Source organism: Penicillium argentinense (genome assembly GCF_028826775.1).
Source record: "Penicillium argentinense strain IBT 30761 chromosome Unknown utg000002l_segment0_segment0, whole genome shotgun sequence".
Classification (NCBI taxonomy): Eukaryota; Fungi; Ascomycota; class Eurotiomycetes; order Eurotiales; family Aspergillaceae; genus Penicillium; species Penicillium argentinense.
In genome coordinates this window covers 157,496-175,102 of record NW_026622661.1, presented here as the reverse complement: position 1 = coordinate 175,102, position 17,607 = coordinate 157,496, and the positions used below count along the sequence as shown (strand labels likewise).

At 53.5% G+C, this 17,607-nt stretch overlaps 8 protein-coding genes across 8 annotated transcripts; 1 reads left to right on the top strand and 7 right to left on the bottom strand.

Annotated features, from left to right (window-relative positions):
- Nucleotides 1–812: 812 nt before the first annotated feature.
- N7532_000963 (uncharacterized protein) lies at nucleotides 813–1,313 on the bottom strand (the record flags this gene model as incomplete). The annotated part of the gene is made up of 1 exon (XM_056613457.1): nucleotides 813–1,313. One exon carries the CDS (start codon nucleotides 1,311–1,313, stop codon nucleotides 813–815), a length of 501 nt encoding a protein of 166 aa, XP_056478498.1.
- A 2,878-nt stretch (nucleotides 1,314–4,191) lies between these two features.
- On the bottom strand, nucleotides 4,192–6,046 carry phoD (phosphate:H+ symporter; the record flags this gene model as incomplete). The annotated part of the gene is made up of 3 exons (XM_056613456.1): nucleotides 4,192–4,886; nucleotides 4,961–5,460; nucleotides 5,517–6,046. 3 exons carry the CDS (start codon nucleotides 6,044–6,046, stop codon nucleotides 4,192–4,194), a joined length of 1,725 nt encoding a protein of 574 aa, XP_056478497.1.
- Nucleotides 6,047–7,481: 1,435 nt separating this feature from the next.
- N7532_000961 (SNG1 family protein) lies at nucleotides 7,482–8,874 on the bottom strand (the record flags this gene model as incomplete). The annotated part of the gene is made up of 2 exons (XM_056613455.1): nucleotides 7,482–7,633; nucleotides 7,686–8,874. The coding sequence occupies 2 exons, from the start codon at nucleotides 8,872–8,874 to the stop codon at nucleotides 7,482–7,484; spliced, it is 1,341 nt and encodes a 446-aa protein (XP_056478496.1).
- A 722-nt stretch (nucleotides 8,875–9,596) lies between these two features.
- N7532_000960 (uncharacterized protein) lies at nucleotides 9,597–9,974 on the bottom strand (the record flags this gene model as incomplete). Its single annotated transcript, XM_056613454.1, has 1 exon — nucleotides 9,597–9,974. One exon carries the CDS (start codon nucleotides 9,972–9,974, stop codon nucleotides 9,597–9,599), a length of 378 nt encoding a protein of 125 aa, XP_056478495.1.
- Nucleotides 9,975–11,683: 1,709 nt separating this feature from the next.
- On the bottom strand, nucleotides 11,684–12,365 carry N7532_000959 (ankyrin repeat domain-containing protein; the record flags this gene model as incomplete). Its single annotated transcript, XM_056613453.1, has 2 exons — nucleotides 11,684–11,941; nucleotides 12,003–12,365. 2 exons carry the CDS (start codon nucleotides 12,363–12,365, stop codon nucleotides 11,684–11,686), a joined length of 621 nt encoding a protein of 206 aa, XP_056478494.1.
- An 879-nt stretch (nucleotides 12,366–13,244) lies between these two features.
- N7532_000958 (putative ribosome associated DnaJ chaperone Zuotin) lies at nucleotides 13,245–14,642 on the bottom strand (the record flags this gene model as incomplete). Its single annotated transcript, XM_056613452.1, has 2 exons — nucleotides 13,245–14,429; nucleotides 14,490–14,642. 2 exons carry the CDS (start codon nucleotides 14,640–14,642, stop codon nucleotides 13,245–13,247), a joined length of 1,338 nt encoding a protein of 445 aa, XP_056478493.1.
- A 341-nt stretch (nucleotides 14,643–14,983) lies between these two features.
- N7532_000957 (LYR motif-containing protein) lies at nucleotides 14,984–15,514 on the top strand (the record flags this gene model as incomplete). The annotated part of the gene is made up of 3 exons (XM_056613451.1): nucleotides 14,984–15,056; nucleotides 15,140–15,316; nucleotides 15,420–15,514. 3 exons carry the CDS (start codon nucleotides 14,984–14,986, stop codon nucleotides 15,512–15,514), a joined length of 345 nt encoding a protein of 114 aa, XP_056478492.1.
- Nucleotides 15,515–15,811: 297 nt separating this feature from the next.
- On the bottom strand, nucleotides 15,812–17,013 carry slt11 (Pre-mRNA-splicing factor ECM2; the record flags this gene model as incomplete). The annotated part of the gene is made up of 2 exons (XM_056613450.1): nucleotides 15,812–16,816; nucleotides 16,876–17,013. The coding sequence occupies 2 exons, from the start codon at nucleotides 17,011–17,013 to the stop codon at nucleotides 15,812–15,814; spliced, it is 1,143 nt and encodes a 380-aa protein (XP_056478491.1).
- Nucleotides 17,014–17,607: the final 594 nt, after the last annotated feature.

The following is a 17,607-nucleotide window of genomic DNA, read 5'->3' as shown; positions in this document are numbered from 1 at the left end:
GATCAGCGCTCCTTATATTCCATCGGCCGGCTCGCGCTGGGTAATTTCCCCGGCTCTTTATCCCCATGGGGGCCAAAGGGCTCCCGCACCAGACCAATCTTCCCCATCCACTCTGCGAGCCGATGCGCCGCGTGTTCCGGGCAGAGAGCCAGACCAGGTCGGAACAGTGCAGACGTGGGAACGTGGCTGCGGCTGGGCTGGGGGGCGTTGCTTGTGGAGGTTAACCGTGCGTGGGCTGGGATTTATCCGGTGACTCGCTGCGAACTTTGGGTAAATTCGGATTCTACGATCAGTGTTTGATATGCAGGATTCCAGAATCCGAAATACTTATCGTGAAGAGCTGCAAGTGTGCTTCGTTTACGCGGGCAACCGGTGAGATAGCGCTTCCTGCATACTATCCCGAACGCCAACGCCAGCATCGTGCAATGTTCCTCAATTCCCCCCTCTTGCAGTAGAAATGCCTCGTTCGCGTCATCGGCATCGCCCGCTCGGCCCTGGAATCGTGAGAGGGGCTTTGATGGAACTGATTGGCGCATTGCTCGGGGGTCCCACATCACGGAGGCGGTCCCGGGGCCCCGCGTGGAGTGACGTTCGCTCTGGAGATGGAGAAACTGTGCAAGACCTGTTTGATCATTCCATCGGAGTTATCTTACTGCATATATATACAATTCTCAGCCTATCATCAACCAAAAATGTCTCGCATCACCGTCTTGACGAACCCTCGGTGACACAGACGGAAAAGCCGAGCCTGCAATGCTGCAATGCGATTCCCCGCTTCGATTCCCCACAGTCTGTCCATCTCTGTCGCATTCTCACCCGCGCCCCGGGTGAATACCCCCCGATTTAGCCTGTTTCGCCCCCCGTCGCCCAGCCTGCACGCCAATACGCCTCTCCCGCCGCCGCGCGAATCGGCTTCGGGCGGAGGGCGTCACTGGCTGGTGTCCGGCAAATTCGGGCTGTTCAGGATAGTACGACCGGCTGTAAAGAAGAGGTAATGAGCGATTATTAAGGTAGTGGCTAAAGGGGGGTATTCGGGATTGAGATGCCGGTTCGTCAGACAATGTTGGCACGATCGCGTCGGGATTTGCCTCGGCTGGTTGTCGGGGATTGATCGGCTGCCGGTGGGATGCTGCGTGCCGGACCGTATGACTAGGAGACGGTAGTGCAGTCTGCGTCGTGCCGAGTCTCGTTTGGGGAGCGTTTGCGTGCAGTTGCGCTAGGCAATGCATTCGCGGATGTGGTTTGTTGTGCTCCTCGGTCGGCTTGTCAGATACAGCGATGCCAGGGCTATCGGGACACCAAGTACGTAACATGTGATTGAACGTGCAAGACGTTACTTCGATAGAAAAATGATACGCACCGCGCGACCACATTATACTCAAGGTTGCAGACGGAGCATTTAGCTGAAGGCCAACTCCAACTTATGTTTCGCTTTACGGTCCCTTTGTGCTGGCTCAATCAACTTATGATTCCTCGGAGAAAGGCATCATTCTCGCATTGTCGCCCATTTCATTGTCTTCGAATGCCTACCTTTGTCCTGCCCACAGAGATGCAATTAAAGCAACTTAGCCCTAGCACCTTCAGAATTCTATTATCGTCTTTCTTCACAGAGCTACAGTATATAAGATTCGAGATCCTGGTGTGCCCAAGCCTACATGTGACAGGCCGAATATACAGTCCTCCTCGAAGCGCAGGATCTTATGGCATCAGATAAGACCGATTCTGAGTCGACGTCCCTGCACTCCCAGTCCCAGATCAGTCAGTTAGAAGAGGGAAATACGGGCGGTACCTGGACGACAATCAGACAGGTACTTTGGAGGTTCTTGGAAAGTCTTGTGCAAGAGGTCGTGCTTGAACTGTTTTTGCACATCATCTATCGACATTGTCGACCTTGACCAAGGCTTTTGACCGACGAAGTCGTGCAAGTCGCCATGTCACATAACCGTGTCGACTCGAACGCAGACAATAACCAGGCCAGTGACGACCCTGTCGAGCCCGAGTCAAATACAGCTGATTCTAGTAGAAGGCCTGTTACTTGCGACGCCCTTGAGGAAGCGATACTAAATATGCCAGGGTATATCACCGGCTATCTAAACACATTTGAAGAACGCACTCCCCGCCGGAGACCGCGTCTTCTAGCGAGACGATATGCCCAGGCAAACATCCATGACACTGAAATGAGGGGTTATGATGGCTATAGCCATGCGACAAGCTCTGAGAGGCATGTTCATTTTACTGATGTGGGTCGGCTTCCTGCTACTCCATCCGCAATGTTAAATCTACCCCTGCGAAGAGTAAATGGGCAGATGTTTCAAATGTCTGGCAACGCACCCTGTGCTATTTGTCTCGAGGAGCTCCCAGTAGGTACAGTTGTCAATTTCCTATCTTGCCTACATTTCTTTCACCCTGTATGCATCCGAACGTGGCTGTATCGGTCGAATAGCTGTCCTATCTGTCGGGAGGAGAGCGAGATCCGCCGGTCCGCGTTACATTTGAGCATTTCTGCACTACCATCTCATAGATCCAAGCTCGACACGAAATATTCCTGAAAATTCTTCGCCATAAAGCATGAACACTTGTGTCATTCTAGAGTTTGAGGTTTCCTTTTTCTCCATTCTTTTTACATCTGCTGAGAAGGTGATGGGCGCATCCAAGAGACCGACACTCCTCCGCTATTCAGATACAGTCGATAGTGAAAACAGCTTCCTCCTGACTACTACAATTCTTCTCTCGGACCGAAATGGATGACTGTCCATCTTTTCGAATAACTAACTAGTTAACTAACTCACTGATGCGCTGATTAATCTCAATACTTGAAAGGCAAATGCTTTATTTGAAAATGAAGAGCAAGGAAGTTTTAAACTCAAGAGCCCTTAATGGGCCCATATCAAAGCACTGAAGGAGAACCGGCATCAAGGAAGATGGTATAACAAGCATACAGTGTGATAGAGCTCGACAAGGGATAAGCTAGGATTCTCAGCTACTAGTTCCACGCATTCTGATGCAGCCTGCGCTATTTCAAATCCGCCCACTATTACACTGCACGATCGAAAACACACGTGAGATCCAACGGACTTGCATTATCTCTATGGAGTCCTGGCTCGATTATGCAAAGCAATAAATAAATCCTTCCAGAAAAAAGCAATTCATCTACAGGCCCATTTATATTACGTGATGGAATCATGAAGTGCTTAGGGATATGAAAAAGAAAGTACGTGCCATGATCTTTCGAAAAGAAAACGGACCCTAAAATTTGAGTATTGTAGGCTGGCGTGGGATATAGAAGAAGTATGCACTCGTACTCACGTGGGTCCATCCCCCAGAGCTTTACCAAGTAGATCATCACGATCACGAAGAGTGGCTGCATTTACGAGAGACATCAAATTCGAAGAAACATCCCCGAAGGAGCTCGAACAAGGCGCTCGGACGAATACCTTACCGCCTGAAATGGAATTTTCATGAAGTCTGTTCCCTTCATACTGTTATATTGGAGAGCCACAAAAGTTTCGGAAGACATGGCTGAGAATCCGCGGACGGTTCGCTCGATCATATATCTTGATCAGGATTTATACTATAGACTGGCGTAGTAAGTGACTTGATAGCCTCTTTTAGCATTATCAGTGGCCTTCTCGTGTATACTCATATCCAACACCCTCTTCGTCAGGAAGAGACTGGTGTGACTTGTTTATCAATGTACCATTTAGTACTTTCTCATAGCGTTAAAATAGGAAGTTTCAAATTGACTGTCATACTCTCAGTTTAGCCTCACTTTATTGTTCGAATTCAAGAGCACGCTCACCTCTTCTCCCCATCCGGTACCAAGTACCACTACCTGAACATTCATAGCAATCGTTTCTACAAAAGGAGTCAGAATGCAAGCAAATTGGAAGACTGGGACATAAGTGGTACAAGCAACTTTTTGAGCTAGCAAGTACTAAGAATAGGGTAACCTTTTGTCGCTCATAGGCCTGAAGATGTAGCATTAAAAGCATAGCTGGGTAATAATATGGCAGAAGGAAGCATTAAATGATGGCTTGTAGATGAGTGTTCCACGAACCAGAACCCAGAATTTGAACTAGAAAAAATAGTGAAGTTCAAGGAGAAAAGGCCGAGCGGAAAAGATTGCGTACGTATTTTGCCGCTCGGGGTTCTCTAATCCTCTCCTTGTTGAAAGAACCTGCATCAGGGTATCTAACGGCCCTGGACAGCCATGTTGGTGACGGTCTGTTGGCGATCATCGTCGGTGCTAGTCTTCTCGCTGTGCTGGGCAGCCACGATAGGGCTGGGGGTGGCCTCTCCGGAAAGCTCCTCCAGCGTCTTGCGCTTGGTCTCGGGGATCAAGAGCGAAGTGAAGATGCCGCAGAACATGAATAGAGCGAAGATCTGCATGACGTGATTGAGCCAGGGCGAGTCGGAGGATCCCTTGGGAGCACCACGGTGGACCAGCGGACCGAACACACACTGCGCGATGATGGCGCCAATCTTACCAGCCGCTGCACTGATGCCATGCGAGGTGGAGCGGTATCGGGTCGGGAAGCACTCACCGGGCACGATGAAGGTGGTGGCGTTGGGTCCGAAGTTAAAGAAGAACTGTGCTAACACGTAAAGGGCAAGCAGACCGTTGTGCGTGTGTTTGAGCTTGTCATAACCGAAACCGATGGCGATGAAGATGATTGTTAGCAGGATAAAGCCGGCGAGCTGGATGCGCTTGCGCCCGATGGTGTCGACCGTAGCGACTGTAACCCAGTAGCCAGGAATGGCACCGGCGCAGATGAGGATCAGGTTGCCAACAGCGTTGCGGTAGAGAATTTCGTAGACGTTCTTACCTCCAGTCCAGCCGATGGCACTGAGTACGATCGAGTTGTTCAGGCCGAGTCCGTAGAAAGCTGTTTCAAAACAATAGGTTAGCATGGGATACCTGGAAGCGATGCGTGACGATGGCGAGGGAGTTTAAACATACCAACATCGAGGAAGAACCAGGAGCCCGCAGTGCCGAGCAAGGTCTTTCCGTTCTCCCAGTTGCCATAGTGCTTAACAAAGTCAGGCCAGCCAGCTTTGGGTGGCGTGAACTCTGCTCTGTCGTGGCGGCGAATCATGATACGCTGGACCTCATCGGGATGTCGGCCGCGGTGACCCTGGATATAAGCATCAATGTCCTCATCGGCCTTGGCAATATCACGCGAGACATAGAACGTATAACGAGGGGTCTCCGGGATGGTAAGACGGTAGTACAATGCGAGACACGCAGGTACAGCCCCAATGCCGATTATGGTTCGCCACATTTTGTCGACAGCAAGCTGGCAGACACCGGTGCAGTGACCTACATCCTTTGCGGTCTCGAGGGACTCGCGGAAGCCTGCAGTCACGATGAGGGCCATAACGGCGGCGGTAAACTGGCCGATACCCTGCATGGCAAAGACGGCGCCCATCATAGCACCACGCCACTTCGTAGTTGCGAACCTGGTCATGTCAGCTTCGAACGACGAAACTCTGGGGGAGGATATGGTGAAATTTACTCAGAAGTGATAATCGAGGAGAGCGGGTAATCACCGCCGATGCCGATGCCCATGATAACACGCCAGAAGATGAACAGACCGACCACGGAAAGCGAGGGCGACGACGAGGTGAGGGCCTGGGTCAGGGTTGCAAAGATGATGATCATAAGTTCGATGCCGTACATGCGCTTGCGGCCAATGCGGTCGGCCAGCCATCCAAAGAAGAGTTGGCCGATGACGGTGCCACCAGAGGTTGCAACCTTGATGGCCGTGTCCGCGTTGGTAGGAATCTTGCCAGCATTCTGCTTGGCTCCTGCCCAGAAAACAATACCCAGCATGTTGGAACACAGGTTAATCGCGAATATATCGTAGGAATCCGTGAAAAAGCCAACGCCTGCGACGATGACGGCACGGACATGGTGATAACCGAAGCGAGCGTTGTCGATTCTCTCCAAGGCCAGACGACGACGCTCGTGCGCCTCAATAGAAGGGCTCGAGGCACACAGGTCCTGGCGAATAGTGGCCTCCTCGAGACTCTCGAGGTTCGCCATGAGGGTTGTCAGCAGTGGAGCTCAAAACAGGATCCAAGTAAACACTGGGGGAAGGAGTGAAGGATGAGAGGCTGAGACTTGAAGAAAGGAAGACGAAAGCGAGCCGAGCGGTGGTTGAGGTAGTCGAGGATGCGAAGTAGTACTCACTTGGCGAGAGCAACGGTCACGGTGTGCCTGGCAGTCCCTTTTGGAGGGAGAGCGTCGATGAAACGAACGACGGAGCCAACCAGGCGGAGGTCGTCGAGCACATGCGCGAACGAGTGGAGGAGTCAAAGTGTACCTGTTTAGGTAGGCACGACAGAACCAGCAAACTTACAGAACCTGGTAAGATTGGACGTTGTGCGGCGTATTGAAGGTACCGAGGCGTACGAGAGGCCGTGGCTGGCTATACAAAAGCTTGGCGTCGATCCCCTAGTCCCTTTTTTAGAATGACAGCTCCAACGAATACTTGAATCTATAGAAGTGAACAAGCTATAGACAACACGGCAGGGCCTCTAGGGCACCAACTCTTCCTTGAAAGGTGAAAGACCCTATCTCAATGCAGGCAGGGACGGGTCGCATCCATAGGTCACCGTACCAACCGCACCCGCGTCTATAGACATGTCATGCCAACATCACCACGCCTCGGTGGTGGTGGCGCCAGCGAGTACTACTTATATTCGACGGAGTACACTACATACGGAGACCAGGTATTCATAAAATAAGAAAACACAAAAAAAGAAGGAGTATACGGGTATTCAACAAAAAAGCATTAAAAGGAATCGGACCCCGTCCATATCAGTGTCACCCGCAACAGATAAGAATACATCTGCACGACGCTCGTCCAATCGAAGATTGTTGTGCCTGAGGGCGCCGGGGAGACGGAGGTTAAGTCCGCCGGACACGAGTCGTGAGTTTTCGATATCTGCAAGTATTCGAAGACAACATGGAAAAGCTGATTGTTTATTAGAGATATTTCCTGCCCCGTCTCTGACGAAGGGGACAAACAAACCCGCCAGGATTTCAATCGGGTGAAGAGCGGCAGTGAGGATGCTAGTAGCATCCAAAGCGGACACATGTGAGTTCTCATTGGTGCTGTATAAGCGTATTTAATGAGGTGATGAAGACTATCTAGCGTTCACCGTCTGAGTGATCCCGCGCGGGATCGCCGTGGCCAGCTGAGCCAGATGGAGAGCTGTCTGACTGGTTTGAGAGATTGAACACGAGCAGCTCAGTCTGGTAGTCATTCAACCGATACGATCTTTACTCAATAAATATCTATCTCTACAATACCCTCTTGGATGTAGGCCAGTAGTAGGAAGTTCATTTTGTATTAGATGGTCAATTTGAGCATGTTCGCTGACGCTCGATGCTAGTCAATCGTGCTTGTAAAATCGTGGTCTGCTCGTGTTCAGTATTGTTTTTCCTGGCTTTGACATAAGATTCGGCGGCAGCATTATTCCAGCCCCCGCTTCATCTTCCACCGCATGATGAAAGTGGCCACCGGGTACAATGCCAGCGAGATGGCGACCCAGATGAACAGGACCGCAAAGTCGAGGCCGATGCGCGAGTGCGTGTCGAACAAGATGGTCCGGATTGCCTCGACAACTGCAGTAGTCAGTATATTTTGTCCGTTGTTTGGGGGTCGTGGAAAACTCACTCCGATGCAGTGGCCACGCATATCCCCATGCATAGAAGCCCGGCGCCAAGTCAAGCACGTAAAAGCCCGTGGCCACATTCGTAATGACCCAGAAGATGAGGAACAGCGAGCTCCACGGGAAACCCAGGATCATGGCCATGTTCTCACATGGAAAGCCCAGTGCCGCCATGCCGACCCAATTGAGCATCCAGAAGACGACAAAAGAGCCCTTCCCGTAGGCATTCGGGCTATTTGCTGACAGCGTATCCGGAGCGGAATCATTGCTGAAGGGGATGTTGAAGGCCAGGGAGACGAGGGAGTAAAAGAGGGAGAGGAAGAAATACGCCGCGATGGCGGACAGAATTCGCCAAATGATCCAGTGTGGTACTTTGAGTGGCGGGTGGCCGTCTGGTTTCATGAAATGAGCGTGGATCCCCATCAAGAACGGGTAGTTGAAGAAGGCGATGATGATGAGGTAGATCAGGCCGATCGTCATGGAGGGTCCGGCAACGGCCGGGGTGAATGGCCGCAGGTCGATATCATTGAAGCCGATGGCTGGGTTGATGGCCTGGGGAGGGGTCTGCGACAGGTTGGTGCTTGACGATGTGGAGGTGATTTCGCGGGCCCACCGCGGGCCGAACTCCATCAGCACAGCTGTTTGCAGGATCGCCAGATCAGGCAAGACGTAGGCGTAGTAGGTCTTTTCATCGCGCGCGGAGATGATCACCGACTGGATGACTCCGGTGGGGTCATAGGTGTAGTTGCGGTCGGTCAGGGCGGCGCGTAGCAGACTGGTGGCGTTGGCATTGACGATGACGGCCGCGTAGGCATGTTCGTCATAGACAGCCTGGCGCACGGCCCAGGGGTCATTGTCAAACTCGGCGGGGGATTTGATCTCGTAGCCTAGATGCAGCGCCGGCGAATTGATGAAGCTGGAGGTGACATTGGTCACGACGGGGCCAACAATGGGATCGTCAATCCGATAGGGATCGACGGTGCCATCAAAGTCGACCACCCAGACGGAGAGCGCCCGATAGTTGGCCTCGGTGCTGTACTGCGAGCCCCAGAAGAGCGAGAGCACGGCCAGCACGAAGACGCATAGAATAAAGACAGTGCGACTCCACTGGATGAAGACGCGCCGGCGGACGGCGCTCAGCGCGGGGTCGAAGAAGCCCACGGGCACAGGTTCGTCTATCGCGTGCTTGTCCATTTTGTTTCACCATGGGATCGGCGGGGTGTCCGTGTCATTTTAAATTTATACGCGGAGAATATCGAGGTTGCGCGAGTCGCCGTTTTCGGATGTTGGCGCCCAAAACGGCGATGCTGGATAACTCCGAGGCGTCCATGGGTGCAACAGCAGGGTCCAGCGAAGAAAAGAGTCAGCAGAGGCAGCCAGGATGGAATCGGTTCCGCTGAACTTTCGATGGAAGAAGTGGTGACCCGACGGAATCCGCAAAAGTGAAAGAGATGAAAGGGAAGAAGAGCAGGGCTGATCGCCAAGAGTCCGCCTCGATCGGGAAACTCCATCGCCCTTCCGCCTTCTCTCCTTCCTTCGACACTCTCGACACGCCTGCGACCCTCGCTGGCAATCCCTGCTAAACGGAGCAACTCCTCAATGTGCCCTGTCAATCGGACGGGGCCAAGGGATGGCCATCGCCACTGACGAATCGCATCTCCTGCTGAAACATGGCGAAACGCGGACTGCAGCATAACCCCAGGTTGCCCCTGCAAGCCTTCCACGGCTCCGGTCTACTGTTCTGCGCGGGGATGGCTCCGTATTCAAATCGAGGGTATCATTATCTATCGGATGCAAGCAGACAGGAGCAATCAGTCTTATCTATGAAACACAATCAACGCCAAAAGTTCACGGTCCAGCCGGCGAATCTTTTTTTCTCTCCCGTTGGCAGGCGGGCCATGCAGATCGTCGGATCTTCACATTTTCAGCTCATGGCCCTCGTTGCATGTCACCTGGTACGAGCCGTATCGCCGCGCCAACGAGGGCACCTGGCAGGACTCGGCGCCTGTTGACAGGTCGAACACCACGTCCGAGGTCCCGCTTTGCTCGCACATGGTATTATCAAAGAATTCCACTTGGCAGCCGGGCGCGATGGCGTTCAGACGGTAGGCCGCGGCCATCGAGTTCAGGTCGGCGCGGCAGCCGGTACTGCCTGCACCGGAGTGGAGGTCACCGTCGCTGTCGCACTGGCTGCTGGGGTAGAGATCGAAGGACCACTGGATGTCGCGCTTCATGAAGGGAAAGGCGGTGGTCATGTTGGCCAGGAGGGCCAGCAGGGTGAATGAGAAGAGCATGGTAGCGAGTGTCTAGCGAGTGTCGAGTGCTGGGTACGAGTAGGGTGGTGTAGTAGAACGAGTGTTCTGGAGTCGCATGGTTAGTATTGCGCGTGAAGACTGGAAAGACAAGAGGATCATACTGTGCCTGGCCTGAGAGTATTTCGAAGGCAATGCAGAGCCGTAGGTCAGAGTCTGGCAGGTGCAGATTCAGGGTCTGGTCTTGGTCTTTAAGATAAGAAATAAAGTGGATGGGTCTCCAGTTTAATAACCTTGGCTCGCCAATCCCCCTGTTCCCTGCGCCCCCGCCACCGGTGCTGGTGCTGTTGGGGTGAGTGTCGCTGATCCTGCGACGTATACTTCGCCTTGGCGGACGCGCAACCTCGAGTCGACTTGACCCTAGACGACACGCCAAACCGGAAGATTACATTCTTCCTCCTATCGCGCCCCGAGTCCATACATTTACGCACTGGATGCGCACATCCTGGGAAATTCCCAGTCGGAGCCCGCCGACCCAATGACCTCATGCCGATCCTCGTCGCAGGAGGAAATGAGGTGGGCCCGGTGAGACTCGGACGCCGCGAGGCCGCGTAAGTCGCCCTCTGCGCGCTGCCACCAGCCTCGATTGCTGCTGCTGATTGGCAGTGGACGGCACTGCTTCGTGTGTGAGAGAGATTGAGTACAGCCATCTCTGTCAGGCGAGGACCCCGAATCCCCGTCCAGGGCGTACCTGTATGCACTGTTTGTCCGGTGCTTCTATTTTCATCGTCGCCACCGTGGCTCAGTACCTGCATTTTCCGCACCTGTTCGCCTGACCAGCTGGAACAATTCCAGATGCTCAAATTATTCGCAATATTTACGCTCGAGGGATCGCCTGCTAGGCGACCACCCATGTGGAATTCCTTATCCTGGGGTGGCACATTCCGATCTACTGTATACCAAGACTCGTGAGGTGTACGTATACTCCGCGGAGGGCCAACAGACACCACCGGCTGCACGTCTCGCGCCATTCTCCGACCTCAGATGTAAACCTGCCTGGTCCTTGTTCGCGAGCTCCGCTGCGGCTGCGATCGCCGGTTGAAAACTTTGCGACCGACGATCACTTCGTGCCTCTGGTTCTGCTTTGCTGGTCCACCAGTCTTTAACCGCAACGGTCGTAGCGTCTGAGCCTTCTAGAATAGAAGATGGGGAAAACTTCTCCGGTCGCTTTTGGTCCGTATTTATTGAGGTACACAGTCGACACTTTTCGATGTGCTTTGTACTCTTTCGAATATATAATCAGCCATGCAGTACACCATGCAGTACATATGAATATGAATATTTACTCGTCGTGGTGGGTCCCAGCCTCCGCTCGGTTTCCCGAACCACTCGGCACTGTTGACACTGCTCGGCTGTTGATGGTGGGTAGACGGGGTTGGGAGGCCAACGCCTGCGAGATACGCCAGCTTTCGACCCCGCGATGATGTGGCAGGTGGTTGGAGGTGCGGTGCAGATGCATGTGTTACTTTGGGCATCTCCCGAGCAACCGCCCCCTCCGCAGCACCATCAACTATTCCATTATTGAATGCTCCCGGCAATCACCAGTAAACTTAATTCCTTTTTACTGGGAGATCAGATCAACAGCGTTACACTGGATGCTCATTGAGCTGGGTGACTAATTGCTTCACTCGCGGCGTCTTTGTTCTTTTTATCGCTTTTCGTGTCATGCTCATCGCAACTTACGCCAGCCCTCACCCATCACACTCAAGCCTGCCTGCAAATAGCTCCGCACGCATGCAGAGTTCCAACAGAGCATCGATGACTTCTTGATGACCGAGGGATGAAGCAACGTATATAGGCGTGACCGAATATGTCAACGTAGGGCCGATATACTTGTATACATGCCGAGGTGTGTTGATATTTGCACTGTTCTCCAACAAGGTCTGAACGACCTCCTCCTCGCCATCAAAGCAAGCCATATGGAGGACAAATTTGTCTTCCCAAACCCCCTACATAAGGGTCAGCCCCATGATCTAATAGAAAACGGGCAGCTCCCGGTTGTAAGCGGACCACGCTATAATTGAGAGCAGTTTTGCCCTTCGCGTCTATTGCGATGCTATTAGCTCCATTGTCCACTAAGAAATGTAAAACTTCCAGATCCATATTTTTTGCTGTCGCGTGCAGAGCAGTACCCCGGCTCTGGCTCAATTGATTGATGTTGGCACCGTTCTCTAACAGCAGTTTCGCCATTCCAATCCTGCCGTGAATCGAAACGATGGTAAATTCGGAAGGGTCGCCAATGTCGATAGTGGCGCCTTTCTGGAGCAAAAACCGCACTGTTTCCTTTCCGTCGTTCAAAGCCGCACCTGCAAGGTGGGGAACCTCTTTGAGACGGGAAATCCATATCTGTGACCGTATCGATATCTGCTCCATATTGTACCAAGAGCTGTATAATTTCGACGTGTCCGTTTATTACAGCAATGTTGATAGACTGTGTCAAGGCCATTTGTCTAGATTTTGATACTATTCCCGTCCAGGGTCTCTAGCAAAAGATTCGCTATATGCGTGAGAACTTGCATGGGTGAAACAGTGAGTGTCTGGTCAGGAAGGTTTCTCTCATATTCATCGTTTCGTTATGTTCATGGATAATGTGACATGGAGACCAAATTCTATACGAATCCGCCTGGTTGAGGGAGAAGTTTATGATTTCTTTCAGAAGACACTGGTTTATCTGCACCAACTCCATGTGCTCCATCAAGTACTGCCTCGCATCGCCATGGCAGCGGCACGTTCGATCGGCAGGGCTGCGATCCATCCAATCATATAGCAGTCTGGACTACGCATGCTTCTACCAGGTGCCATATTTGATAGGCTCGGCGTGTTCGTTGATGGTGGTGTCGGCTCGATGTTCAGGGGTTGTGGTCTGCAGGTTTTCACGCGGCTGACTGTCTTGGGAAACTGAAGCAATTGCCCATTCTGGCACTCTTTCTTGGTAGTCTTGATCATCGTGTGTTCTAGCGGGCAGTAGTATGTAAGTCTCAAGCCGGGAACGAGTATGGGAAATGAAAAATATAGCGGTCGGTGAAAATAAGTTGTCGGTTTACTGCCTTGGGTAGAAATGTGATGCTCAGCTCGTCAAACGCAATATACAAACCCGATGCAGGAGTAGCCCCCAAGCAATGTGAGCCCATTACGGAAATACCTTACTTCAGAAAAAAAGTTCAATGCTGTATCAGCAGTGACATGATGCATTTGTCTTCTCTATGTGGCATAAAAAATCATCAACCCGGCACCCGGCCCTTTTTAAATCATCTAAGCGAAGGCCTTCAGCTCGCCCTCCTTGACCTTGCCAGCACCGACCAGACGCTGGCCCTCGGAGGACCAGGCAGACTTGACGGCAGCGCCGTCCTTGCCCGCAAGAGTCAGCTTCTCAGCCAAAGCAGCCAGCTCGTCAACATCGATCTTGCCCATAATGAGCTCGACATCACCGAGAACAGAGTCGACTTGAGCGGCGGAGGCCTCGCCTTCAGCGAAGTAGTTGACGTCCTTGACGGAGCCCTTGAGAACACGCTTGTTCTTCTTGGCGGCGTTCTTAGCGGCCTCCTTGGCCTTCTTGTTCTTCTCGCGCTCGGCCTTAGCGGCCTCCTCGGCGGCCTGCTTGCGCTCCTCCTCCTCACGGCGGGCACGCTCCTTCTCCTCGAGCAGGCGGCGGGCCTCGTCCTCCTTGGCCTTACGCTTGGCGTCCTTGCCAGCGCGGGCCTGCTGACGGAACTTCTTGATACGCTCATCACCGGCCATCAGTTCGTCTAGCATCTCACGAAGGCGGACGTTGTCCTCCTGCTTGCGCTTGCGACGGGCGTTGGCGTTCTTCTTCTCAGTGTGACGCTTCTGGTCACGACCCTCACCGTCGTCGGGAATATCCTCATCCAGGTACTCGAATGAACGCCAGCTGTCGAAGTTGTACCAGAAGTTGTAGAACGTCTCGACCTCCTCCTGGGTGCTATCATCGTTACCCAGCTGGGGCACGGGCTGCTTATTAGAGAAGCGGCCCTCGGCCTCGAAAACGGGGCCCCAGGCCTTGAAGTAGTCCTTCTGGGCGGCCTTCTTGGAGGGAGGGTCGATCTCGGCGCCTTCGTCGACGGAATCGAACTGGCGGCGGCGGGTGGGATCCAGAAGCAGCTCAGTGGCCTTCTGGATACACTTGAAAAAGCTGTCGTTCTCATCGCTCTTGCCCATAGCGGCCTTCTTGTCGGGGTGGTGACGCAGAACCTTCTTGCGGTGGGCCTTGCGGATCTGCTCGGGGGTGGCCCGCCAGCGGTGCTTGCTCAGGCCCAGAACGGCGTAGTGATCCTGGCCCTTCCAGTCCTTGGCCTCGCGGGAGAGCATCATTGGGTCCTCGGGCTCGGAGATATCCATGTCCTCCTCATCTTCGGTCTTCTTGACATTCTGCTCGGCCTGGATGCGCTCATCCTCAGAGAAAGTACGGTTCTGGCGCTTCTGTGAGGTTGTTAGTAATCGGTCTTCATTGTATTGTCTCTGGTGGTGATGGGGACTTACACGGCGGGCGTGGGCCAGGAAGTGCGGGCCCACGGGCTCGACGTTACGCTGAGTAGCAGCAGAAAGACCACCGACGGCCTTGAAGTCCTTGTCGGCAGCCCATCCCTGGGGCAGGGAGGGGAGGGAAACGTTGACAACCTGGACGGGAGCCATTGTGTTGAGGGGGAGATGTGTGGGGGTTGAAGGTGAAGGTCACAACAAAGTGGGAAAGTTTTTCGATCTTTTTTTTTTCTGCCCCGACCGCCCGCCTATCACTCCAACTTGATTGACAAGATTCACTACCATTCTACGTACTCTTCTCGCCGTCCCCGATTTCGCATTCATATTTTACTGTTCTATCTGAGCGCCCTACCCTTTCCCAGGAACGCATATTCACGATTCGCTCGGTCAAAAACTCGCTGCCAGGCCCGATTCAGCGTCACCCCTCCAGACTCCTGAAAACAATCCACTCGGAACACTTTCGATCAACCTTACGAGACCTTTCAACCGTCTAGATGGCCTCTCCCAGTCTCCCTGCGCTGAAAGCATACCGCCAGATCCTCCGGGCCACCCGTATTGCCTTCCGAGGTTCGTCCAGTTTTGCCTCCTTGAGAACTCTCGTATCACCTGCCGTCCCGGATGTTCCATACTAACCTCTGTGGCTCTCGCAGATGATACTCGAGTGATGCTCGCTGCTCGTCAGGAAGCCCGCCGCAACTTTGACCAGAACCGCCGCGTAGGCATTGACACCGGCATGCAAATCAACCACGCCATTGAGGTTGCCAATATCCTCCGCCACAACCTTGTGCAGGGTGCACGAGAGGACGGCGACGAGGCTGCCAAGTGGGGTACGTGAATATATTCCTTTCGCAAAAATTCTGGACTGGTATCCAAATTTATCTTGTGGTGGTTTTAAAACGAACGGGAGGACGGAGGCTGACCAAACTACAGAACTTCGAATCCACGACGACATCGAGCGCGGCGACAATGATTCAATCAAAATCGGCAACAAGAACGTGAAGATCCACAAAGCCTGCTCGTCATGATCCGAGTGGGATGAGAGCTTGCTACAATGATTTAGCCGACTTGCTTTCTACCCGACCCCGGCAAGGGTCGGCACGGCATACTTAAAGAGGACCGGCTTCTACGCCGTGACTGTGTATCATAATATACCCAACTCTTTTGATTTCTAGCGTCTCCGGGGGTATTCTTGAATTCGAATCTGCATAAAGAAATCCAGCAACGCCCGCTATTGTACAAATCCATATGCAACCGCCAATCCATGGCCATCAAACACTCAGAAAAGAAATCAATGTTCCAGAATATCGTAAAATGCTTTCTCCTTAGTCGCCTCGCATACTGGCGTACTGGACGTCGCCCGAGCCCGGTGGAGGTGCCACAGCGTAACTCGGGGCTTCGGCCTCTTGGGTCGGCGCGCCCGGCGCAGTCACAGCCTTCTTGCCAGCGGCACGCTTCGAAGCGGGGCCAACAGCCTGTCGTCCCTCGCGGGCATTCCGGACTCGTTCCTCCCGATCCATATTGTCAAGAGACTTGGGCTTACCCCAGCGCACCCGAAGCGGGCAGCCCCGGATGATCGCCTTGCCCTGGCACTTCTCGGCGGCGGCCTCGGCGTCGGCACGATTGACGTAGTTGATAAAGGCGCAGTGTGAACGGTGGGAGCAGACCAACGAGCGAAGCTGGCCAAACTCTGTGAAAAAGGTGCGCAAGGCGTGCTCTGGCAGGTCATCTTCTACACCTGTCACGAACAGCGACGTGATGTTTTGGTCTGCCGGGGGTTTAATGTCCTGCGCAGATGGCGGGAGCTGTGCCGTGCCGGGGAATGGACGACCACCCCGCGCACCACCCCGTCCTCCACGCCCAGCGCGCGCGCGACTGTCGCTAGTGCGGATCGGACCTGGTCCGTTGCCGTATCGGCTGTGTCCTACCGGCTCGGCCGCGCTGGATCCCTCCCCGGCATTGTCGTCGGCATCACCAGAGGTGCCTTCAATGCGTTGCTTGCGGTGATAAGGCTGACTGTTGGCAAGACGGCGCAACAGTTCGCGCGCCTTCTCGTCGGTCTTTTCGTATTCCTCGATGGCGCCACGGCCTTCCTCAATCTCCTTCTCGTTGTTCTGGGCGTAGTATTCGCGGTTGATCGAACTCTCGGGGCCGGGGGCAATCATCTTGAGTGCGGCATCACGGACAACGGTAGGCAGACCGAAGGACAGATCAAGCATGCAGTGCTGGCAGCAGTTCTTGAGACGGGCGCACGTGAGGCAGATGATGGTGCGCTTCTGGCGAGACGTGCGGTCGGCTTTCCAGCGGAAGATCGTGAAAGGACGCGTACACTTGGACATTTGTTAGGACGAAGACCGTCATATCTAATGGGGTGAGCGAGTGGACTTACGATCTTGCATTCGGCGCCATAATCCTCCTTCAGCATCTGCACGTAGGGGTTGTCGGGCAGGCAGTTTTCGCAGACGGAGGGAAAGTCGGTCGACTCCCAGCCGGAGCGGTTGAGGTCCTTTTTGATCTGGGGCGGCATGGTGCAGCAGCTGACGAGGCGTCTCTTGAAGCTGTGGGCAGCTTGAAATCGGCCGGTCAACTTTCAGATCAAAGTCAAGTCTGTGCTGACTCATTCACAAGCTGTGGCGAGTGTGGCTGGTGCACACGTGATTCGTCAACTACGACTTTCACGTGCTCTTGCCCTCCTTTTTGGGCAGACAGTTACCGTCTGAGGCGCTCGAGGTGGGGGTTGTAATGGGTATCTGTTGATCCGGTCGCCTACGCCTGATCGTATCCGCTACCCCGCAAGGCTACCACTTTCCAGTATCGTCTCAGGGTAGTGTGCAGCTGCTATCAGGTCACCGCGCGCTGTGGCCGGATGGGCCCTCCTCCGGTTCAGCCACTGCCCGGAAGTGCCAGTCCCGCCGCTCAGCCTAGACCGCGCTAGCCCCTCAGGGGTTCATGATTGGCCTAAGTTTTCGCATTGCCAAAAAGTGCCTTTGGACTGGTTACTATTTATCCTCCTTTCCCATCCTTCTCCTCTCTCCAAAGTCCGCTTGACTTCAATTCGTTTCTGTCCAGCCCGTCAATTGCAGACCGTGCTGTTCTGTTTCTCTTATTCCCCCTTTAATTG